This window comes from Rhynchophorus ferrugineus, unplaced genomic scaffold (genome assembly GCF_030347505.1).
Source record: "Rhynchophorus ferrugineus isolate W39M unplaced genomic scaffold, kcgeb_rfMv2 rfM1, whole genome shotgun sequence".
NCBI classification, from domain to species: Eukaryota; Metazoa; Arthropoda; class Insecta; order Coleoptera; family Curculionidae; genus Rhynchophorus; species Rhynchophorus ferrugineus.
The window spans coordinates 46146863-46173509 of NW_027472580.1; the positions used below are offsets into that span (position 1 = coordinate 46146863).

The 26647-nt window shown below is 30.1% G+C and overlaps 1 protein-coding gene across 6 annotated transcripts in view; it reads right to left on the bottom strand.

Moving 5' to 3' along the window:
• Positions 1 to 26647, bottom strand: part of LOC143197764 (uncharacterized) — a 108643-nt gene that overhangs the window by 56308 nt on the left and 25688 nt on the right. For all 6 annotated transcript variants that reach the window (XM_076406534.1, XM_076406506.1, XM_076406498.1 and 3 more), the window contains exons 3-4: positions 10567 to 10619; positions 8404 to 8594 (exon numbers count right to left, since the gene is read on the bottom strand). In XM_076406534.1, coding sequence (XP_076262649.1) covers positions 8404 to 8594; positions 10567 to 10619 — 244 coding nt within the window. The remainder of the gene's footprint in view (positions 1 to 8403; positions 8595 to 10566; positions 10620 to 26647) is intronic.

The following is a 26647-nucleotide window of genomic DNA, read 5'->3' on the forward strand; positions in this document are numbered from 1 at the left end:
TGGGAAAGTGATTTGAAATAATAACTGCATCGAACGATTATAATGAAACAAGAACAAAACAGTTTATTGAAGATTTTGGTTGACGTGTCGAATTTGATTCTCTTAGTATAGCCTTTATAATGTCTCTGTTTGGCTCTATCGTTATTTCTCTAAATTGAAATAAATGTTGAACCTATTTTTTGTGCTGATAGTTACAAACATTATTTTGCGAAAGCTACTGTAATTGCAATATAGTTCGAATATATCGTTTTCATATTGGTACTATCCAGAAATCATATGGTGTATCAGGAGTGATGTTGTCTATGTGCCTATAGAGTAAATAGATATTTAACTTTATAGGTGGCCTTGGAAAATTGCCTCGCAGCTTTTACAATCCAGATAACACTGTAATTGCCTTTTCGAACCGTTTTATTGGTTTGTTCCAATCGCTATGCACAGAGTTGTGAAGGCTTTGATTGGTTCATTTCATTTCTATATCGCGTTACTCGTTGTTTGTTTTGTATGTCATCTTCTACTTGTATACCACAGAGAAGAAAATGTTTAACATTTTTCATATTTTGTGACTAAATTGTTATTAATATTAGGTGATTGCAATATATCTCCAATCTATAAAGTGTTTTGTTTCTGGATGTGTATAAATCAAAGAAATGAATTAATTTTTTGTTATATAAATTTTTATCTAGTTTATACATTATATATTGCTTTTACATATTTATATATAATCTTTGTCTCAATTTTGTTCAATAAACATATTCAGAAATGAATTTTAAACTTCATAATTAAATACACTTTTTTTGCGTCTGTACTCTTTAAGAACCAACCAAATACCTTTACAACAAAATATTTTCTTTATGGATGACTATAATGGAAGTGTAAACTAACCAGTCACATTCCGTTAATAGCGATCATAGTACTACCTAGTTTTTAGACGTTGTGAAACTTGTCATCAGAAATCGGTACTAAATTGCCTCTATTAGTCTATGTTTATATTGAACCTCTGAATTATATTGAATCTTTTGAAACTATGCTTTAATTTTGACATTTAATTTTTGTTTTTTAAATTATTTATTAATTTGAAACTAAAACGTTCTATTTTAATAAATACTTTTTTAATTAAGTTTAGATTTTTAGGGTCAAGGAGTCATATTATAATGATGAATGAAAATGTATATACATTTTGTCATCTTTTATTAATTGTTGAAAAAATTATATATAGCGAAATAATAAAAATGAAATAATTTTTTCCATTCTAAATTATTTGGAAAATAATTATTTGCAAATTTTTAAAGAGATCCAACATTTCAGTGCAATTTAAAAAATGTACCATTCTTCACATAAAGCTGCAACGATCCGAATAAATTATGAGCTGTGATTCCAATTGCATATAAATTATTTAAATATTAGCTATCGTATTACTACAGATTAAATAACATGGACGATGGGAGGCATAATCTCACTATTCAGTTTACTTACGATATTTTCGTCATCATGTTATATTTGCATTATTTCTATTTGCTTGCCGTACATTTTACTTAATGAAATCAATAGCACCGTGGGTTAGTATGAAAATTCTGTTCATTATTTGATTAAGACACAAAATGGATTTTTTTGAAGAAGAAACATTTGTAATTATGAGGGTGGTCTGATAAGTAATTAGCCTACAAAAGAAAAATGAAAATTTTGAAAACGTGGCGATTTATTTCTCAATATAGTATCCTTTTAGCTTGTTACACTTGCCCCAGGGATGCTCCAACTTTTTAACCAGCCTGAAGAATACGTTTACTCGATGTCAGCAGAGTGGGCTTCTGTGGCGGCCATGACATTCTCATTCGACTCAAATATCTGTCCGGTAAGTGACTTTTTCAAATTCAGAAACAAAAAGAAGTCGCACGGGGTCAAATATGGAGATTCATTCATTCATAGCCCAATTCGAGTAATTTGACCGTGGTGAGTGCGGAAGTGTGAGCCGGTGTGTTGTCATGGTGGATGAACACATTTTTCTTCCCCAAATGAGGGCTTCTTTTTTCGCAATTCGGCATCGAATCGGACCAATAATTCGACATAGTATAGCCCTGTGATAGTTTTGCCCTTCTGTTAATCCCAGAAAACGGTGGCCATCATCTTTCCGGTCGATAGAGCAGTCTTCATCTTGTTCGTTGTTCGATCACGGATGAAGTCAGATGTTTTCAACTGTTTTGACTATGCCCTGGTTTCGGTGTGCACCTGTGGATCCATGTGGAAACTCCGGATTATTCATAAATAGCGTCAAACGCTGCTCTGAAATGGACTCATGGTTGCACTTGTTGTCCGGAGTGAGCAAACCATTGCGTCGGCAGCTTCAGGGATTCACATTGAGTGTTAGATGAGTACCGATTTCTTTGATCTGGTGGTTAAGGGAACTTTTTATATTTAGGATTATTAAAAAATATAATATTCCTCATATTGGTATTTTAAATGTATAAATTAGTTATAATTTGATGTATCTTTAAACACGTATTTACAAAATGTTAGTCAAAATTGTACAAAAATATGGCCAATTTAATTGAATTTGCAAATAAAACATTCATGCAATTGGATTCTTTCTGTATGAGCCTGAATGGAGTTACGTCCTTATGTATCCGATACATGTCTTTGTATAGAGTGTTGTTTTAAACACAAAGGGAATTATTATTTTCTGTTCGATTTGTCTCACGTTCTAACAGCGTAGGTTTCACATATATTTTTTATCTTTGCTATTTTAGTTAAATTAATTAATTTTCGTTTCACATATTTACCAATCAAGTTTTGTCGTCTTAGCAGAAACAGGACGTTTTTTCTATTGCTGATACAAGCGTGGGTTCAAATTCCGCTAAAGCATAGTGATAAACAAATACTTACGATGAGATATAATTACAAAAATAATAACTATTGCCGAATTTATTTTGCTCCTTTATTTTTTTTTAATAAACATAGTGGGTTTAATCAGACGGCATGTATCGAAAAACGTCTTTCCTCAGCAATCTTTATGTAGTTTACACCATCATAATTATTGTAATAAATATAGATATATAATATATACATGAATGTTTCCACTGAATAGCACTCTTGTTATTTCTCTTTTTGTTTTTTCTCTTTTTTTAACCCCTTTCTATATAGAGAATATTGTGTCGTATTTTCCCAATTCTATTTGTTGAATACATACTCATGAAATTAAATTATTTTTTCTCTTCTTTTAAATTGAACAATATATTTGTTGAGTGGAGCAAATTTAAATGATTGTTTTCATTTTCATGACAATGACCTGACATGTTTGACTGATGCAAGGCCTACTATTACTACCCGGCTGTATCGTGTAAAATTTTGATGTTTGTGATATATAGACCATCGAGTTGCTTAAAACTATTGTGTGTGTTATATTGTAAATCCTCCCCAATAACATTTTTCACACTATTAATAATTTTGCTAAGTATAATTTGTTTTATTCGAACTATTCTTAATCATTAGTTACTCAAAGATGTTTGATTTAACAAAATTCTTTTCATCATAACAACCATCATAACATCATCAATAACAAATTATTTTATTTATAAAACTTTGAGCAATCGAAATATATAATATGTATAATATATTTTGCATTATACGACTAGTACTATACTGACTATGGACTGTACTGTGATCTGAAAGGTTTCCATCTGTTCTGAATGTACAACGGATGAGACGAGTTCGTCTGTTTTCCAATAGACGTCGAGATTTTTCTACCTGTTTTTACCCTCAGTGTCGCGGTTCAGTCGCCTCTTCTTTCCATTAAATAAAATAGTTTTTAAAAATAAATTAATAGTTTTCGTTTTTTAAATCCTTTCACATTTTATAATTGGAGCAGCCGGTAGGATTGAGGGGGAAATCATATACCTGTTCTCTTTTTAATTTATTCAATTAATCGAAATCAAATTAAAATATTCAAGAAAAAAGACAGGTTGACGTTGGATTGGCAATCGTTCCGCAGTTACTCGAAGGATTCCATAGTGTACTTAAGTGGAGTTGGCGCAAAAGTTTCGCAGCTGAAGCTGTAGGGCCACAAAAGGTGGATTAAGGGTGCTCAAAGATCCCTAGCCATCGAAAATTAAATTTAATTAAAGATTAAAACTAAGGAACACTCAAGATTTGAAAAATACTCTTAGTCTTAGTGAATGGTCACCAAAGGCATATTCAGTTACTTAGCCGTGAACTATTGGAATCTAGAATAACAAAAACTCAGAACCCGTGACCAACTTACAGCGAAAATATATACGGTCTTACCTAGCTTGATTACTGGCATGATTGAGAGGTCATTCCTTGTCGGATTTTACGCTGTTGCCTGGAGACATTTGCAATTGCAATCGCAATCGCTGTAGCCTTAACCACTACGGCTACCAAGGCTGGTAAATAACTAATAAAGCGGCGGAATATAACTAATAACTCGATGTTTGTATCAACGAACGAATTAAAATAATATGAGTATTAAAAAAGCATGGTTTCAGGAACATTTTCAGTAATAAATAAATCCAGTTAATTTTAACCATTAAAAATATTAATAAGCTAAATAATAAATATAAGCTCGCATACCTCTTTTTTCTAATCCACGTGTCAAAAGTAACCCCACTGGTTCTTACCAGCACACTCGCCTTCAAAAACCAATCATGAAATAACAAAATTGTATATACTAAAAAACGAAAAAAAGCACATTTTCCTTGTTATGTAAATATCCAGAAACGATATTAAATTCCTTTTTATTCCCGTGGGGCATATCCCGTTAAAACCAAATATTTTTATTTGTACTTCGACTCGATTCCCCAAGCCAGAAAACGTATTTACGTACGGCGGATTTTTTTTCGAGAAGTAACTCAATTTTTGGATATTTTTTAACTGATTTTTTTATCCGCCCACTTCTAAAAATAATTAAATCTCTAAAAAACCGTTCGTTGGCATTTTATCCTTTAAGTAACACAAGGATCTAAATATCTGAATTAAAATAATGGTAATGCCGGCTTGGTGGCGCAGTGGTAAAGGCGATGGGATGGTCTTCCTACTGTTGCGATAGCTGCGGGTTCGAATCCTGCTGGGGCATGGTCGTAAATTTATGTTCGTGATTGTTTAAAATTTGTTAATGTTCTAGGCAAGACTGTAAAATCCGGTAAGGACAATGATCCCAGTCAGGCCAGAACCAGGCTGGGTAAAACCATATGTCTTCTGGGATGATTTCTAAAGTTGATCACTCGCAAGTCGGTAGGCTTAATGCTGAGGACCATGGTTCAGAGCCCATGTTAAACTTTAGGCCCAGTCCAGATAAATCCATAGTTGGTAAAAGGAGACTTTAAAATATATTTTAAAAAAATAATAATGGTAATATAAATAATACATTTTCTAGAAAAATCTAAATCCTATCAAAATACTATCCAATTTTTAACCTAGCATCTTTATATACTAAAAGCCAGCTCCTCTGTATTTGTTTTTTTTTGTTATATTTTAGAGTATCTTTTTACCAACTAGGGATTATTTGGATTCGAACTGCTGCTTAATCTGGGCTTCGAAGCACGTTCCTCGACATTAAGTCTACCGTTTGGTGAGTGATCAACTTAGAGATCATCCCAGAAGACATCCGGTCTTACCCTAAGGGACTGGGATAACATAAATTTACGACCATGCCCCAACAGGATTCGAACTCGCGACTATCGCAACAGTAGGAGGACCGTCCTGTCAAATTTGGAAATTGTATTAAATAATGCACCATTTTAATCTAATATTGTTTCTACATATATTTTAAAACGAGTGTATATTAAGTTAGTTATATTTTAGCTTTGGGTCGATATAATGCGTCTTAATTAGATTGCATGATAGCAATTCTGGTGGATGGAATTGCTACAGAGCAAATTATAATATTTCTATATATGATATATTTCCCCTTCCAATTTTCTTTTACTATGTTTACCCATTTGTTTTCCATATGTTACATATCAAAATTTTAAATGATATTATTATATCTGTTTTTTAACAACGGTCAGGTTTCAGATCAGGTCTCGTGGAATACTGTATTAATTTTTTTTATTTTGCACATAATAATATTTAATTGTCGTGCTTTTTCCATAAATCGATCCATTTATAAGTTCATTTAAGAAGAAACGAGTAAGAAATATTGCTGAACTATATACTGAAAGTTAAATTGAAGCACAAGAAGAATGAATAATTTATTATCCTGAATAAGAATATGCGGTGCTAATAATCCACATCTTAATCAGACAGATATGATTAAATATAATACATAAATATCACAAGTTAGATTAGCGATTGGGGTTTGGACTTGAGATTTTGGACTAAGATCGTCTTGCTTCGAAAATAACATATAAAACGAATGTTGAATATTCAAATGATGTAATAATAAACGGTTACCCGGTTTTTGGAATATTACTTTTAAATGGACTGATTAAGCTCTCAGAAATTTGCTGCAATGGTTGCTAAATCCAACCTTCTATTAGTGATCCTGCATCTTGAACATTTGAATCTGACTTATTGATATCTACTAACAAACTATCAACCACTATCAAACCAAACCGAATTTCATTATGTTATGTCCAGCGAAGCGCTACAGATATTACATACACTCACGATATTCATGTTTTAACTTTATATTTATTATCGTTTTTAAATCAAGCACTTTTTTCATGTTTTATGATTAGTTTCCACAATATACGTTAGATACATCCCCATATACGCCGAGTAACTCCCTCCAAATATAGATAGTGATAAGTAGTATAAACAGTTCTACTGGTATCATTACGAGAATGAAATGAAACGGTCATATTCGAACTTAAATTTTACAATATAATGAATATAATATGTTTTAATAAAAGGGTTCGCCTGATACGTACGACAGTGAACTTACTTTTTTGTAGCTACTTGCACTTTTATGTTTCCTATTTTGTTCGTCATTTTTCTCTTTGCATAATATAAACAAGTCGCATTTAAGTTTAATATTTTTCTATGGTTTTGCGGCTAAATTTTAATCAATATAGCTTGATTATATTTGTTTTTCTTCAATTTAAAAAATGTATTCGTGTGTAGTACTCGGATGTATAGAAATCAAAAAAAAATCATTTTCCCTATATTTTAAAAAAATATTGAATTTGAAAATTTCGAATTATATGGATTAAGAATAAAATAAATTTATGAATGATATCGAGTATGCCAACGATATTTCAGTAACTACCAGGTGTGTCCGTAATTCCTTTCGGTTTTTCAAACAAAACATGTTATTTACAATTGATAGTTAAAACTTTTTTAGTCAAAGTATTGGTTATTTGATTCTATACAATTACCCTTTAGGCATTTTATGGTTATTATTCCAAAAGAACAGTTTCTCCTTTGAGCTAAACCATTCCTCAAACCATTTCTTTTTTTTTCGAAATCGGAGAAGTGTTGCTTGCTGGCGTGTGTTCTCCAATGCGAAAGAGTAGTAGTCGGATGGAGCCAGGTCTGGAGAGTACAGCGAGTGTGATTAAACTTTATATTCTAGTTATTTCAATACTTCTTTTATTGGTTATGCTATTGCCATGCTGAAAAATAACTTTATCGTGTCTTTGGGCATGTGAACATTGTGAATGTTGTTCAATCACTGCACATTTCAAGTTAATCACTTGTTGACACTAGTCCGACTAGATATACAGCGTGGCCTTGCAACCAAAACAATTTGGCGTTTGGATTTTCGAAATTAATTCATGGTACATCATCCGTTATTATTCAATGCAGAAATGACTTTTATTTAATATTTGGCATTTGAATAAGCATTTCGCTGACGATTTTTTGACTTTGTAATTAATATTATATAATTAATACTAATTATATTATATTATTATATAGTGTTGTTTATTATATATATGTTGCTTGAATGTTTTAAATTTTTAAATTTGTTTCAGAAATAAAATTTATTATTTCATTTATTTACATTTGATTGGTAAAAGGTTAGTCACATAAAGCTATGATGTATGTTCTGTTTCAACCAATCAAACCAGAACCAGAAGGAGTCATATGCCTTAAGAACAAAATATTTTCTTTAGAGGTGTCCATAATTAAAATTTGTATTAACTAAGCAAAAATAGCAAGTGACAAACAAAGTATCATCTAGTAGATCGACGTGGTGAAACTTTTTTGCAGTTCTCTATGTCCCACACTTACTTTAAAATGTGGTCATCTTGTAACTGTCACCGTTCAAAGGTACAGTTTAATGATTGCCAGTCTATTGGAATAGTAGTTTCTAGACATATTTTAGTACGAGAGAATAATCTCTGTACGGTTTTAAGTAATTTGGACAATTGGCGTATTGTTCTAACACTATCAGGATGGAGTCAACAGTCATTCAGTCGTTTGCAAAAGAAAGAGAAATATTTACGTTACCCGAAAATGCTCTGTTTGTTGTTTTCGAGAGCCCCTAGTCCCCTTTCCGAAATGCAATACTGTTCCCTGATGTCTTGTTTGCTGTATAAAGTGCTGCCGCCGGAGCTCTCTCGCCGTTTCTCCTTGCCATAGAGCCGGCCCATTATCTCGTCTTCCGATCCATAGTTTAGTGCCTGATGCTGAATGTCGGCCTGTAAAAACCCCATTTAAAATTAATTGCGATTATTCCCTATACTTCCCTTTATTATCTTTTGTTTCATGTTGTGGCTTTGTTTTTGAATAGAGAAAAATCCGATGACTTAATAATTTCTGATTATAAGAGATTACAGATAACATAATGACGTATGTCATTATTTTAAAAATTATTTTGTATTATAATGTTTACTAATATTATTACCAGATACAGGGGATGGACAAAATAATATAAGATATTTATTTGTCATTATCTATTTGTCTATATAAGAAGTCATTGAGTAGCGAAATAGATTTGTAGAGTTTCTAATGGAATTTTGAATTGCTTCAATGATGTTGGAAATAGAAATCTACTCCTCATTCTCAGTTCTATATTTCCCCATGATGTTTGGTGATGTTCTGATGCAACTTAAACCAAGACTGAACCTTTTTGGGTATTGTATAGGTGCATTATTATCTTGGAATAGGGCACTATTTGGAAGCAATATGCTATTTATAGTTGAAAAACTGCATCATTGACTTGATTGTGTGAATCAGAGGACCAGCTATATATTACTATTACTCACCGTTGTTTTCTTTGACTCTCTTTTGGGATTTTCGATTTTGGGTTAATGACCACCGTCGCATTTCTTGAGCAGTTTAGCATTGTTATCGTTTATAAAGGCTTTCTCAATCGCAGTCTTTCAACGAATGTTAACTTTGTAGAGCTTCCGTAGTTTTTTTTTTGTGAGAACAGTATTATAGAAGTGATTGTTGAGTTTTGCCTTCATATTTTTATGTTCTTTGGCAACAATCCCCTTTAATGTTCATAGGTCTCTGTCAGTTAATTTAGGGTATCGCCCAATATTCCTCCTCGTCGATGATGTTCCACCACGTTTTGTATATGCTGCTATAAGTCAGAAACAACGATTTGCTCTCTTTCAAAATCTTAGAGATTATACATTTAACCGATCGCTTGGTTTAATAAAGAACAACAAAGATACAGAAACACTGAAATATCACATACAATACTCGGAATGTAAACTGAGCAGTATATGGGCGTATAATGCAACACGAAATCAATGTTGCCAACATGAAATAGGATAGTGATTGCCCCTGTAAGTATTGAATAACTCAATACTAGTTAATAGAGAACTGTCAAAACCGTTGAATTTAACAGTTAGGTTAGGTTGTTTAATAGTTGTTTAAATTCTATCTTACACTTTTATTAAAGTTATATTTAACTGATTATAAAATACGTGCAAACACCTAATACATATATTATGGAACAATTAGAACATGTATATTTAAGTACAGAAGGTTATAAAATATTAAATGTTTTAGAGAAAAAAAAATCATAAAACAAACTTACCTAACAACCTGGTATTTTAGTAATTAGTTTGACGAAGATATTAAACTTTAATGATAATCTTTTAATAATGTATAAGCCTCTGTTGAAACCTATTATATATTCTCTGTATGTTACATATATCAAAGTACTGAAACTTTTACACTAAAAACATCTTTTCCTTTGAGAATGCGTGGGCAAAAGGTCGAAAGGTGTTTCAGTCTGAAACGTATAACATTTTCATACTACACAGCCTTATATGATAATCTTTGTATCGATTTGTGTTGTTATGTATATAATATATGTATAAAGCCATATTCCTCCAAATCGATGTAAAATATTTTTACTGTCTCTATAAAAAATTATCGGATATTCTTTTCTGATTTTTCATTTTGACTTAGATTGACTGTCGTTTCATTGCCCGAACCAAATAACACATTCTCTGTTTCTCTTTCTTCGGATCTTCTGGTTGATATTTTAAATCAGTGGGAAATTTTCCGAAAACATTCGATTCCAATAACAAATGACCATTATTTTTTTATATATCAGTTTGTGTTACTAATATAAAATCAACTTATTGTTAATGGTCTTTATTTTTTTATATTATTTTATATTACACATAGTAAAAACTAATAATATCTTACCTGTGTTGATACGTCAAAATGATTTAGCACCACTCTAGAGGTTCCTAAATACCCTGAAAAGAAACATATTACATTAAATAAACTTTCAATATCAAATCTGTCAAATTAATGAGCCAATAACATATTATTATCATGTTTTGCCTGTATATATTAAAAAAAATATATTTAGGATTATTAGCGATTTTCCCGATTTTTTTAGCATTTTGTATGTGTGTATTAAATCCGAATTGCAATAATGTATGCTTAATAACAATAGGATTAATTATTAATAAAGTGTCATAGTATTATATATATTTAATAGGAAAGTAAACTATTATTGCAACTATTATTTATTCTGTAGTTTAATCATTTTCTAAGGATCTATTCCTTTACTGTGGTATAATTGCGATTTATGTCGTTTAAAACAATTGCATCTTAAATAGCTAAACTCAATAGTAATGAATGGGTGAAGTTAATTCAGTAGGTTAAGATTAATGCTTTGTTAAGATCGTTCAAAAACGAATATTGCCTCTTGGAATTGACTTATAATGAAAATACAGTATTATTGATTGTGTATATAAACTAGCTATAACAACAATAACAATAATTGTGGAGGCAATGTTTTTCAAAGATCTAAGAAGAGGTTGCTGCCTATACAACGCAGGTTTTTAACTAATTTAAAAACTCATGCAAAATATTTCTGAAAACCTAATTGATATATTCTTAATATTAACCGTCATTTCAAATTGTAAAGAGGAATTAATTTTACTAAATTGGAAACTTAATTTTACTAAATAATGACATGGGAAAAATAACTTATTTTCATATTTTTTAAAGCCAATTCTTCATATAAAATTTAAACGTGGTTTGACACAATACTTCCACTGCTTTTTTGTATTGTCAGAAATATATTGATAAAATTTCTTACATTTTCCTAGCAAGAAACTGGACCAAGTGATTTTCACAAGCCTCTTTTGAAGTCACATGTAATCCATTAAGAGAAGTACAGAGAGTGAAATAAATGGTAGTCAGACGGGGCAGGGTCCGGGTTATATGATGACTGCATAAATAATTCCCAGCTAATATCTCCAAATTTTCAATTCTTATAAACGTTTTTAAGCCAATTATTGTTTTGGCCAGGTTCGAGCAGTACATGATGAACCTATTTTCCTCTGCAATCTCATCAACTAATTTCAGTTTGTGAAGTTTATGCTGTCTTTAACGATTATTTTTCTGACATATTATTATCGTATGCTATATACTTTGCATTATCTGTAATGATCCGTTTCAAAATTTAGTCAATTTCAATTAGTTTCAACAGTGATTCACAAACAGAAACTCTGTCCATTACATTTTTCACTATTAAATTACTTGGAATCCGAGTATCGAACGTTTTATTAGTATTTAGTGTTATATAAATGTGTTATAACTATTTTATTGTCGATGCTTAGTTGCGTAGGCGATCTAAGTGTTTTCAACGATTTGTCGGCTAGAACAGGTTCTCCTTTAACTCTTAATCAGTTCTGACTCTAGCGTTCACTTAATCACTCTTTACCATATGCGCCATATAATGTTCGATGCGGCTGCATTTTTGTTCGGAATTAAAAGGTAAAATATGACGAAAATAACCTTCTGAACTCAGTTTCAAAGCGCAATAGCTATAATATTCCATGGATAGATATAGTTATCTTTCAAAGGCGCTATAATATAGATTAATGAAGTAAATATTTATGCATTACCTATTATCTTATTATCTACTAGGAAAAACAGAAATTACTTTTTCCCTAACCTATGAAATAATTAAAAATTAACTATTAATATGATCAAAAAAAAATTTAAAACTAAAATAGATTATTCTATTCCTTCAGGTAAATATTTTCGTTAAAAAAGTCTGAGGAAAACATCATTTTGTAAAATGTTTTACGCAGAGAAAATATTCACTTACATAAATTGTTTAAAGAAAGTAGATATTGTGTCAAGTCCAAGAAAATCAAGCTGATGTTAATTTGTTGAAAATATATAGATACATCTATATTTATAGTTTAAAATATCAGTACTTTTGAGCAAGTCTTAATATGTTGATAATCAATACATCGATTTGTCATACCAAGTATGCCAGATGTAAAAATCGATATGTTTCAGCCTAATAAATATAAATTTATATATGCGTTTCTTGTGATTAAAAATATTACTATTTGAACTTACAAAATTTGTACAAAATTACAATTTACTATTGGTTCAAAGTCAATTTGTTGCCTTAAATTTGGTAAAATTAGCTAATCGGCTTGTCGGTATGTTAACCGTATTACCACTGATGGTAGTTATATCTTGATCTGTTCTAGAAATTGCTCTTAAGTGCTTAATATATGCTGAATCTTCGATTTGACACTTTTGGTCCAATAACAGAAGTCGATTTAAAAGGCGTAACAATTAAATTATTTTTATACTGTTTCTGTGAGATAAATATGGGTTCGACTAATAAATAAAATATTCTTGTTGTTTGTTGATTTTAATTTTAGGTAATTATTAATTGATTTATTAGAAATAATGTCTATTTTTTATATTTATTCAGTAATCGTATTTGAGCTAGATTAGGTCAAAAATACTTAGTGTGTTAATATAATAGTATGTTATCATAATAGTATGTTATCATAATAGTATGTATTAATTATAAATATATTCCACATTTTAAAATATAAGAGTTAATAAAAAAGAATAAAATAAATTTAATTTTCTTAATAAATAAAGAAAATGTAACATACGAAAAAATAATAGAATAATAGAAGTCCTTCCTTTAATGAAGTTGATTAGCACATTGTATGATATATATCTATCATATCTTACTTCCTAAAATTATTTAACTGACTCATTTAAATAATTTCTTAAATAGCTACATTTCTCGTCAGCAGAATTTTAAAATAATAATGATATATTTCGGTGAAAATTAAGCACAAGAAAAGGAAGATAGCTAATGGAGTCAAATTGGTTAGAATTTAGGTCAGATAAATGAGATAGTCTGCTTCGGTGATCCTAATCTTTTTATGGTGAAAATTACTTGCTTGCGCAAAATAAATATTTGATAATTATACAAATTTTATATTAGAAAGGAGATGAACCCGTTTATGCCTGGATGGGATATTAAGGGAGTTTGAGAAGGAACAGAACTGATATTATACGAAACCGGCGGAATTATTTTAACGTAATGTAAATATTATAAAATTATTTTCACCTCTTTGAGGTTGTCTTCTCCGCTTGGATACCAATGCAATATGATAAGTTGTTCGATAAAATTAATATTGTTCGATTATGAATTATATAGTCGAAAAACATTATCATATATATATATATATATATATATATATATATATATATATATATATATATATATTTATTGTGGATTGCATATATAATAAGTCTATGTACTAAGTAGAAAATAAGAAACATTTCGGGGAATAATTTCTCAGAGAAGAAAAGTCAAAAATTTAATAATAACTTAATAATATAATGACTTAACACAGAAACATATTAACTTTCCTATAAAATACAACCGACACGTATTTTTTATTAAAAATATATTTAATATCAAAAATATATCATTTTAATGTCCTGTTAAAATATAAACATTCCATTTTCATTTCAAATAATCATAAAACTCGGTTATGACTATTCCATACACTATGTTATAACAATTATTAAGCTATGTTTGGTGCGGTTCATTTCTATTTTATTTTAGATGAGTTGGAGAGAAAATTATTTGGCAATAACAAATTAATATATGTGGTAATGTCTGTGTTTATATGTTTATATGGTCACGAAGCTAATTAGTAATAATGTTGAAGTTAATTTAAATTCTGGGGTATATATTATAAATGAACTGTATTATATTCAGTCTATATCTATAAATCTGTAAATTAATTTGTAGCATACAAAAGTATGATTTTTAGTATTAATTTAAATTAATATCATCAAATATTTAATATAAATTAAGATTGTGCGTTCAAAATCGAAGATCATTAACTTATTTCATTTCTATGAGTTACCATTACAAACAATAAGAGATTGTGTATATTTTCCAGTTTTTCATCATTCATTATTCATTTTCATTTTCCATCATTCATTTTCCAAATCTGTTTTACTTCTTTCACTCTATAACTGTTCTACCTTATAAATTTAAAATTCTCCTGAGATATGAGCAGTGCTACAAGCAATTGCTAAGCAAATTGAAGTAGATTAGCACAAGTATTTGCAAAAAAAGTAGCAAAGTGGTGTGTCGCAAGAAATGCATATGTATTGTCGAGTACAATGATAAGATTAGTAAAGGATCTGCTGTGTTTTTAACGCAGGATGGTTGTTATTAGTTTTTCTGACCTTGACTGAACGAAGTTTTGTGAGATGCTATCTGAAGTTTTCATTGGTAACTAAGCATTGCTGAACATAACCTTTTGCACGTACAAACATTTTATAATCTACTAGCGACCCGCCCCGGCTTCGCACGGGTGCAATGCTGATACTAAATTAAATACACTACAGAAAAAATATGAACGTTGTATATAAAAACATAGCGGCCCGCTTCGACTTTGCACGGGTATAAAATATATATGCCTATGTCACTCAATGAAAACATGATTAAAATCGATCCAGTATTTTTGGTTCATTCATTACTGCCCTTGGCCTGCACGCATTAAATTTGGAGTAAAACAATTCCTCTTCCCCTATACTTACTATGAAGATTTCCTGCTATCTTTGTAATATCTAAATTCATACAATTTTTATTACATTACACATTTTTAAACGCAAATTTTAAATTTGTAATATCTCCGAAAATATTTGTTTAATTTACATGCTGTAAGGAACCATATTGATCTATATTAATTGCACACTGTATTAAGGGATATAAGGACAGAAAAGGCGACTTTGTTTTATACTATGTAGTGAAGGCGAATTGTGGCGAAAGAAATGAAACTAACTTGTTAACAACTAACAACTTGTGTTGTTTCGTGCGATTATTTTTTATAACTTTTAGAGTGAATTATCAAGACATATAGATATATAGACAAAAGATATCTCGATGATAAAGCGTTATTCTATTGTGGTATAATTCGTATGAATTTCGTCAAGGCCTCAATGAAAATCTGTTGTTGTGCCAGCAAACATTGTTGCTGTATGTGATCTTAAGAAGCAATATCGTCAGGTGACTGACAGTGATTGAGGTTTCCTTAAAAATTGATGCCACAAGAATTAATAAGATAATTGTATGATCATTAGGAGATCAAATATATTTGTTTGTGTTGAATCGCGCAGCCAGGTGCTTAAAAAACTGATAAATATTAAGAAATAATACATTAAAACTGCACCAAAAGTCTGTGTATAATATCTATGCAGGTGACGAATCATTAAACATAAATTGGACTGTATGAATCTTCCAAGGCGGTCACACACGGTCGGTTTTTTCGATATACGAATTATATAGCGACAGTGGTGCTAGAACTATATAGGACAGTGAATTATCTATGATATATGATCATTTTTTGTCAGAATTCCTTGGAGAAGTTTAAGAAGGGGCTAATCATTTTTGTCCAATTCTAAGCACTCACATATCAGCTTAAATAATAGAACTTTTGACCAAGAACTGTTTTATTTCCCCACGTTAGAAACAAATTATGTGGTTTATTAACGATTTTTGATACTCGTCGAAGTAGTTGATTCGTTCAAAACCTATATTTTTGTAGTTTGAATAAAAACCTCGTATGGAAGTTCATTGATTTTCATAGAGAATATTCTGAAATTCTATTATCGATATTTGTTTTTAAATTGTTAGGCCAATAGAGACTAGATTTTTTGGCATAGGGTCGAGTAATATTAAGAATACTGCTCTTAGTATATCGCCGAGTGCTTTTCGATTCTGCCCGGTAATTAGGTTACATAGTCCACTCCACCTCTTATTTATTGTATAGACTTTCTTTCACTGAAGTTCGCTGTGAGATCGCTGTTACGAGCCTTTTCAAAACTGGAATTATCTCGCTACATCTCCTCTCCACCCACTACCCCAATTTTCCCCATTGAACTCCGCGCTCTCTTAATGTTGATCCCTTCTCACATTGACATACTAGGAACGAGCGGTAGAGTGTGAGGCTAAATTGGTAGCCTCCTCTCTCCAGTACGAATATCTGTTTTCACAGTGATCTTATTCCAATCGTTTCAACTTTCACTATAAACGACGTAAAGCTACGTTCCACGTCGAGTACATCCATAATAAACTGTATAGAATTAGAACTGAACTTTTTTCCTCTCTTTGCGTTCCTTACTTTTGTCCCCATGCAGTAACAATGAATGGGGGTCACTGTCATTTCTCGCACGGCCGCTTGATGACTTCGAACCCGCTTTCTCACTGCGAGTTTTATCACCTGACCGACCCCTTGGATTTCAGCAAGAGATCGGCTAACTTCACAGAATTTAGTACCATGTACACTATTTATTCTTTTTATCACACTGTTTGTCATAAATAATTTTATATTATTTATTATTTAATATATACACTTTGTGTTTGCCGCGTTCCATTTTAAATCAATATCGTACTTTTATAGTCGCGAAATGACGACTTTCGTCAAAGCGACGAAAATCATTGTAGATATATATTATGTTCATCCGTTTAAGTCAGATCAAAATGCGTTTTGCAAAATATTTTTGCGAGGTTCAGTTGTTATCGTATGAAAATTGTTCATATAATATGTAAATGATTAATAATCATTAATAAAGTTAGGTGCTTTTCAAATAATTATTTTTAAATTTAGACATGGATTGCTTCTCATATGGTGCGTGCTCTAGATTCGGCAAAATTTAAATCCGCACATAAATTGGCACAATAAAAATAATTTCTAAACGGTGATATTTCTGACAAAACACATTCATCGTATATTACTTATTTAAATAAAGAAATTAAACAAATAATTATATTTATTGTGTGTATTTATTATATTGTGTATTTATTGTGTCAATTACATAGTAAAGTAACGTTACCAAAACTGATTAAAGCATTTAATGTTTATAGTTATATGATATAATTATATACTTGTTTCGTGATTATGAAGAGTATTTTGGTTACCATAAAAAATAGCAAAGTAACTCATAAATGAATATATATTAAAATATTCCAAATTCGTATTCAAGAATTGAGCATTAGAAGGAAATTAGAGTTTTTGTAAAACATAAAATCATTATATCTTAATAATGTTAATTTTTAAAAGTATTATATACAAACTTCTCAAGTATTTGTGAAAGTAAATAATAACATATTTGAAGAGTGATGGCTTAGTGGCCTAATTTTTTTAATTGTAATTATAATTGTATTTTTAATCACATATAATTTATACACCGAGTTCGGTGTTCACAACAAGCCATATCATTCAACGTTCATAAAAATTAATATATATTCGTGTATAATAACATGCGAATCGATGTAAAATGGAAAACAATTTCAAATGGTCAAAATTAACATCAAAAACTTTTCAATATATATGAATTTCGTCCTGCTTTTACAATAACCCAGTTAATGATTTCAATTATATTTTTGTTTATTCTGTATAAATTTCCTGTGTTTGACTTGCCTTCTCCATTAATTCCGCTCGTTGAATTTTAGCCAAAGCTGTATCAATGTTTGCTCTGTATATTTTAACAACGCTCCCAAAAAAAGACAAACTTCCCCGGTCTATGTTTATTTTATTTTTGTTAACAAACATTCGCTTGTTTGTAATTTTAATTGTATTACTGTTGAAAGTTGTATGGAAGTCAAAGGGGTGAATTAAGTAATAACTTTATGCGACTTATTGTACCAATGCAATGATTGTTTTTTGACAACTGAGTTCTTCTACTAGCTCTATAATTTCAAATATTATAAGATAGCAAGCCCTGTTTTCATCGAGGATGTGTGATGGAATCCGAAACAATGTCCATTAATCGATTATTGACAAAGTTTTTATATTGTTCACTTATATAGTGATACTCGTGATTAGTCAGATGATGCTGATTGTAGTCAGTCAATGGCAAAGACATAGTGGAAAAGTATAATTACTTCTAGCTAAAATTTATTCTGAAAACTAATCACTATGATAAATAATAATTTGTTGTTAAAGTTGTAAAAGTAATAATACCTTTAACCTTCTTAGAATTGATAACATAATTGAAGAATAGAATGCTCGTCAAACCTTTAGACAAAACAAAAACAAAATATATTAAGATAAATGTTGGAAGCAACGTTTTCCAATATGTTTGCGAAATTTCGAAGAGAGATGTCCAACCAATTTTACATGGAATAACAATACATTTTCAATTTACAAATGATGCGTATTTTTAACAAATTCCTGATAAAATCAATTTTAGTGCAATAAACTTTTGAGTTAAATGAAAAGTGTATATACAATATGCTACGTAATATTTTGTAGTCCGAGAGGTTTACCATTTTTATCCATTATACAAAATTTTTGTATTGGTAAATCCTGTAATTAAGGAGTGACTTGCGTAACATAAAACATTAAAAAATTGGTAAATGTAAAGGAAATGTTTGTTATAAATTTTGTAAAAATAAGAACTTTTTGGATATGTGGAAAGAAGGATTGTCTATAATAATACCCTTCGGTTTGGATGATTGACAAATGGTGGTATAATTCTAAACAATTGATTGGAAATGAATAGTTTAGTTAGTGACTTGAATAGTGGTTCAGAAAGTGACCGTGACTGAATGAAACTTATATGGGATTATGATTCAATGCTGTCAATTTATCAAGGCAGAGTATTGAGAGTGGAAACAACTAAAGGTGTGTAGAAAATCGTATTGTAGAGTGTGAAAGATTTATATTCATAGATATGCATGCAATTGTTCAGAATATACATGAGCATTTGGTTATAGGTAGTAACAGAAGAATAGAAGGAGAAATACCGTGATATCAAAATAACTTGACGAGGGAACACAGGAACAAAGGAAACAAGAACAAAACATAAAAAGGCAAATATGCTCTCTAACTAAAGTAAAATTCATTACTTGGATACACTATTGTGAATTAGGTGGATTAGGCCTCCAGGGGATACGATAGGTGGTTTGATGATGTGATTCCATTGTTTTATTGGATAGACAATGGGATTATTGTAGTTAATCCAGTTGATATATTATATTATTTTCTCGTATAATTGAGCATCTCATAAATTTTTATTGCCAATATGTTTTCTTATAATTGGGGCATAACAGCTTAACGCAAGAATTTTTGGAAAATGATGATTATTATGAAATTATTAATATGTTCAATATTAAATTCTAGTTCACTCCCAGTCAGTTCGAGCATATTCACTGAATGCATTTCTAATTTTAAGGACTGTTTTCGCAAACCGGTATTATAATGTAAAAATAAATTTTTTTATTATTATATCATAAATTTGTTTAAAAAAATCTATAACTTTAATACTCTATTTCCAAGTAGCCAGCATCTGTTTTGAGCTACAGTGGCCCTTACCTTTGAAAATAGGTGTTTGGGATGCACACTCGCGGCCACAAGACATACGTCTTTTGAGTTTTTATAAATACAATGTAAGCTCATACCCGCCATTGGTATTTTCCTTTATTTGCGTGTGAGCAAGAGATTTGTGGTGTTTCCAGATAAGTCGAATTCACCTTTATCTTCATACTTTCATACTATACTTTAACTATATCTTTTTACTTAAATTTTTATGTTAGATATGAACCTGCTAAACCAATAAATTGGCCGATGCCCTAAAAGTCAACGTAACCTAGACCATTGCTCAAATTTAGACTAATATCTTGCAAAAATTTTTTAAAATAACATCTTTATTAGATACGCTTAGTACAATCTTAATTATAAATTAATTTATTACTACATTTCATTTGTACTTGGATTAATTCATAAGCAAGACGAGTGCGAGAAAATACATCAATATGTATTCCTCAATATCTTGCAATATGAGTTAATGAAAATTGGACATTCAATCGTGTTATCCAATTGTACTTATTTAATTAAATATTTTACATAAATAAAGAAAAGTTAGGATTACTTCCAGATATATCGCTCAATGAAAAAAAAATGTAATCTTCTCCTTCTAGATGATCTACTACATGAATCAAATCTTACTAATTTTGTTCATTAATTAATTCTTATTAATTCTCATTAATTATTCAGTAATTAAGTTCATTATTTGATGGTCTATTTCTAATAAAATATCTCTTTAGTTTTCCCAACCTCTTAAATTTAACCTCTTAAATCTAGTATACACGAAATTTAAATTGATTTCTGACTATGATGATTATTTTTTTACAGGGTTTACATTGGTCATTTATTCTCCTTCAGTATATGTTTTTAACGTAACTAAAAGTAAATTGTAATATATACGTATTTTATGTTTATGCTAGGAAAAAGTTATAAGGAAAAAGTAAAAAGAAAAAATGTAAAAGAAAAAGTTCGTCAAAAATGCAACATTATTTACAAAATGTACAGGTGTATTATCTGTAACATGTTGATGTAACTTATTTTACTATCATACTTTCGTATGGCTAAGAGGAATTCCTCTTATATCTCTCAGTGACAGTTTGATAAATATCCTTTAAAAGCTGTATTGATCAAGAAATGTAGTTATTAATATCTTAGTGCATAGTCTATTTAATTCACAACAATCACACCGTATATATGACTGACATGCGGTATACATGGTATATGAAGCAAGTGTAAGTGCAATTTCATTTGGGGATGTTGATACGATGAAGTCGTTACCAAAATCCTTGACGTTTTTACACCAGGTACATCTAAGAAAAGAAATTCGCCAATTTTCACTACCTTCGTGAGGATATCGTAGATATGTTTTTAATGCTAAAAGGAAAACGTTTTCTTTCTAAAACAATATTCTCTATAATATTCTTAAATAAATTCTAAAATAATTCTAATAGGAGAATGTTCTTTAAACAGTTTCCCTCAATGCGATTCTTCCTCATCTCAACTCTGGATTGTCTGAATCTGCTCGCACCAGAAAACAAAACTAACAATGTTGTACAGCAAAAAACATACAATAAACACTATGTTCTTGAAATATTTTTTAAAATTATTTATTTCAGTTTGAATTGAATACTCTTAGCTCAGGTAGAACAACGTCTGTGGGACCAACTAGTATAAAATAATTTTCAATTTATCTTTAAGCCGTGAACTTTTTCTTTTAAATTGTTTCGAAATACAAAACTGATTTATGCATGGTACGATAAGGTCAAATTTACTTTTTTATCAATACATTTGTAATCGTATACATCTAGATAAAACTATGGATTTTTGCTAAAGAAGAATTTGTTTTATTTCATTCTGTGCTTGCAGTATTTTATAACAAAATGTTGTATATGCTATTAATATGCTTTAATTATTAGATTTTATAAAATATAATATGATTTAATTCCACTTCACAAAAGCTATATCGTTCTTCTGTTTCTTGTAGCTTAAAAAAATATTGTGTATCCATGAGCGAATTAACCAGCAAATTAAGTTATAATCTATAAATATAAACAGAGGTTATTTTTAAAAATTCTTGTTGACATGTTAATGTATTAATTTAAACTTATACCTGGTACTAAAAACGGAGCTGAAAAACATATTAATACTATAAGGGACATAATTGCCCATAAACCATAAAAAGGGCGATGAAAATTAGCTGGTCGATCCATTTTTATTGCGACGTGCGCGATATAATTTTGTTAAGATCGCATTTAACCCTTTTTATACAGGTTTATTAAAAATATTATACACAAAGGACTCGGAAAAGTGTAATAACGATATCAAAAAAGTCGTGTTATGTTCACATATATTATGAAGCGTTTTGTCCCGAACGTGTTTTATTAATTTTTTTCAACATTTTTGGCGGCCTTATTAGATATATTCAAAATATAATTATTATCGTCAGAGATGTCAGATCTCTTATTAAATCCTGTTAAAGAATACATCATCTAGTGAAATTTATATTAATTGTTTTAAAAAGACAGTTATAAGCTTTTTACCTAAATATAATCAACACTTTGATATATTTAAATATTATTAGATATCTTGAATAAATATACATTTGTTGGTAATTATAAATTACTCATATAATTTAGTGGTTGTTATATTCAATATTTACAAAATATCACACAATATATGTACACAATATTTACAAGATATTTTGTGACAGTGCCAATCAGGTGACTCATATTGTGTATTTGTTCATAAAAACTTTCAAAAAGCTCTTAATTGATAATACTCACGTACAAATATTTCATAGAGTCTATCCAAAGAAGCAGTCAACTTACCTCATCAATATGTTTAATGTATTGCCTGCCGCAATTTGTAAATTCGTTTTAGAATCAAACAATATTTTTCTTCTCATTTTATTCCAATTAAAGACAGATACAATTCTTCGTTAGAGAGGTAAACATTTTTACTAGTGTTGGGAACTATCGACTGAGTTCGACTATCGACTGTTTAATAATTGACTACTTTTTACTATCGACTGTTTCAGTCACTATTTTTGGTTCAACTAGATTCATTCGACTTATTTTTAACCTTCTGGCTCTGTCGTCCTAGCCACGACCTTGACAATAATGTACCCAATTTATGCTTACATAAATTTATATGTAATATATATAGTTTTATGATTTTTTGGTAGTTTGCTTGTAAATAATAATATATTGTATATTAATATAGCAGCATTTTGGAACGATATTTTTCAAGATTGTTAATAGGGTATATAATATTAAAATTGTGAATGATAAATAGTAAAATACTTTTGACTATTTTTATGGCAATAATAGGTAATATTTAGATTACTCACTCGATTTTTGTTGAAAAAAAATTCCGTTCATTAATAAATAAAGCAATTACTTTATTTGAAAAAGCTCCTCTATAGTAGTTATTGTGCGATCATTTTTAATTATGTCATGAATTAGTTTTTTTCTCTATGATTGGGTATATGTTTAATTATTATTTAGTATTTATGGTTATTGTACATCTTTAGTTTTTATGTTTTTTTAAGTTCTATTGTATTGTCTATATTTATTATATATATTTGAAAATAGCAATTAACACATTAAAATACGATAAAACATTTGAGGGGTATCATTCCATTCCTTCGAAAAACTCCATACCTTTTTACAGATCCACAGAATATTCAAATATAAAAGTAATTCTATTTTGTTTAAAATGAAATTGTTATATATTATATATATATATATATATATATATATATATATATATATATATATATATATATATATATATATATGCATTGGATTTACTTTAATGCTAAAATAAATTATATTTGATAATATTTTTGGTTCGTTATTTTATTTAGACTAGAATTTTGTGATGTCAAAGCCAAAATAACGAAAACTTGAAGTTGATGTGGCAACATTGCGAGGTTTCACAAATGTTAACTACAAATTACAATTTGAGATGACGCAGATTCCCTGCAATTTTGGATAGACTATAGCTTACAAAGTAAGTATTACACAACTGTGAATACGGTTTTCTAATAAAGCAATTTGTTCAAAACAATTGTTCAATCAATGCAATTTTGTACTTAATCTTTCATAAAAACATAATCAAAAATCTAATACAAAATATTAAACTAAATTCAATTAAAAACTTTCATGTTTTGCAGGTTGTGTGCCCAATTTTATTTATATTTTTTCGATGTTATGGAGAAATGGGTTCAAACTAATGAGTCTTAATATTGGCGCAAATCCGGTTCTTTGGATCTCAATCTATTTTGCGTTCAGAAATTGATCAAGAAATTGTAAGTGTAATTTTTTAAGGCACATTAGTAGTTTTGTTTTGTTTGGCCGATCATTAGTTTGTGAATTATAGTATTTTGAAGGCAACTTTTGTTATTGTGAAAAAAATTGGTAAAAAGGAATTTCGCGTATTGATAAAATATTGCTTTTTGAAGGAAAAAGATACAGTTGAAGGAAAAACTTGGCTTTATGCCGAGTTTCCGGGTACTGCCACAGGAAAATCAACCATCAGAGATTGGTATGCTAAGTTTAGACCTGGTGGAATGAGTACCAAATACCGTGAACATAGTGGACGCCCAAAAGAGATTGTTACCGACGAAAACATTAAAAAAATTCACAAAATGATTTTGAATGATCGTAAATTGAAAGTGAATGAAATAGCAGACACTCTAAAGATATCAACTGAACGTGTACATCATAACATTTACGAATATTTGAGTATGTGGATGCCGTGCCGCTTTTGACCAAAAACAACGACGAGTTGATGATTCGGAGCAGTGTTTGAAGATGATCAAGTGTAATAAACCCGAGTTTTTGCATCGATATGTGATAATGGATGAAACATGGCTTCATCATTTCACTCCGAAGTCTAATCGACAGTCATCCGAGTGGACTATACACGATGAACCCGCTCCAAAGCGTGGGAAAACGCAACAGTCGGCTGGCAAGGTTATGGCGTCTGTATTTTGGGATGCGCATGGAATAATTTTCATTGACTACCTTGAAAAAGGAAGGACCATCAACAGCGACTTTAGAAATTACATAGCGTTATTGGACCGTTTGAAGGACGCAATCGCTGAAAATCGGCCGCATTTGAAGAAAAAGAAAGTGCTGCTTCACTAAGACTAAGACCGTGTCACAAGTCAGTGAAAACAATGGCAAAAATCCATGAATTGGGCTTCAAATTGCTTCCTCATCCACCGTATTCTCCAGATCTGGCCCGTCAGCGACTATTTCCTGTTCTCATATCTCAAGAGAATGCTCGTTGGGAAGAAACGGAGGCCCATTTTGAAGCAAAGGACAAATCGTACTACAAGAATGGTATCGAAAAGTTGGAGGGTTGCTATAATTAGTGTATCGCCCTTGAAAACGAAACGATCACCCCAAAAAAATTTGACCTGTTAGAACCCAGATTTTATGAAATGAATTTTACAGCCAGTGTTAATTCTGTGTTTAACAACTGTTGATTGGACCATAGACTAGAGTGGTATGTCCATAAAACACGCATCGTTCCATATACTTATCAAGACATACTTTTGTATGGTTGTCAGTTTATCTTCTTGTTTCCTGAAGAACTGAGGATTAAACTGATATTATATATGTGAATATACTGATAAAAGTCGCCTTCTATAGAGAATAATGAAATAACTTTCGGTTAAGTTATCGTACCTGTTCATATAGCCAAAAACATATCTAAAATTAGTGAATTAAAGTATGAATTTTTCAAGCATTCAGTTTATTCGCTAAATATATGACAAATTTTGTAGTAGCTAATTTTTACTTTGGTTTTTCTCACAAAACTTCAAAATATTCCTTCGGTTTTTTCAGCTTCTTTTCTTTAGTAAGTTGTTCACCTGATACAATGTTACGGTATTGTAAAATTTTAATTTACTATAAAAGTAAATCAAGACCTTTCGTAACAGGAAGTCCATATTAATTTTGAAATCACTAATCCAGAGAGAATAAAGGACAGATATTAAGGATTGTTATACAGTCCAAAGGTAATTATTTGGTGAGCTTTCTGTGTTTCTCTATTTGCCAATCGAAATTCCTTGAGCGATTGGAAATTATTTACACTGTCTAGAAAAACGTTCCAACTGTTTGTAGCTGTACATTGGAGGGCTGGCATCAGAGTGGATAATGCTACGTAAATTTGCGGCGTTTGTCGTGTTTGTTTTGCTCGTTTAGGCTTAATGTCATACTCAAGTATGTGTTTCCAATTAGACTCACTATTAGCTAATTGATTCAGTTTGCAAAGTGCATTGTTTGCTTAAGTAACATGAGTAGCTTTATTCTACGAGTTATAGATTTGTTTTAATAGATTATTAGATTCCTTAACGCACTAAACTTCTTGACGTTTTTGATCAGAAAACAACGTTATAATTGATTTACGATTGAGATGATTATTTTGGGGCAGATTTTACATTCTTGTTTATAAAAATTTTGTTCATAAATAAGTTTGACTTCCTAAAGAGAATATTGAAATTGTAATTTTTTAATTTTGACCAAAGCAACTGAAATTCTTTTAGGTATTTTGAAAAGTCGTGTCCGTATATAGATGATAGAAATAGTTTCTTTTGT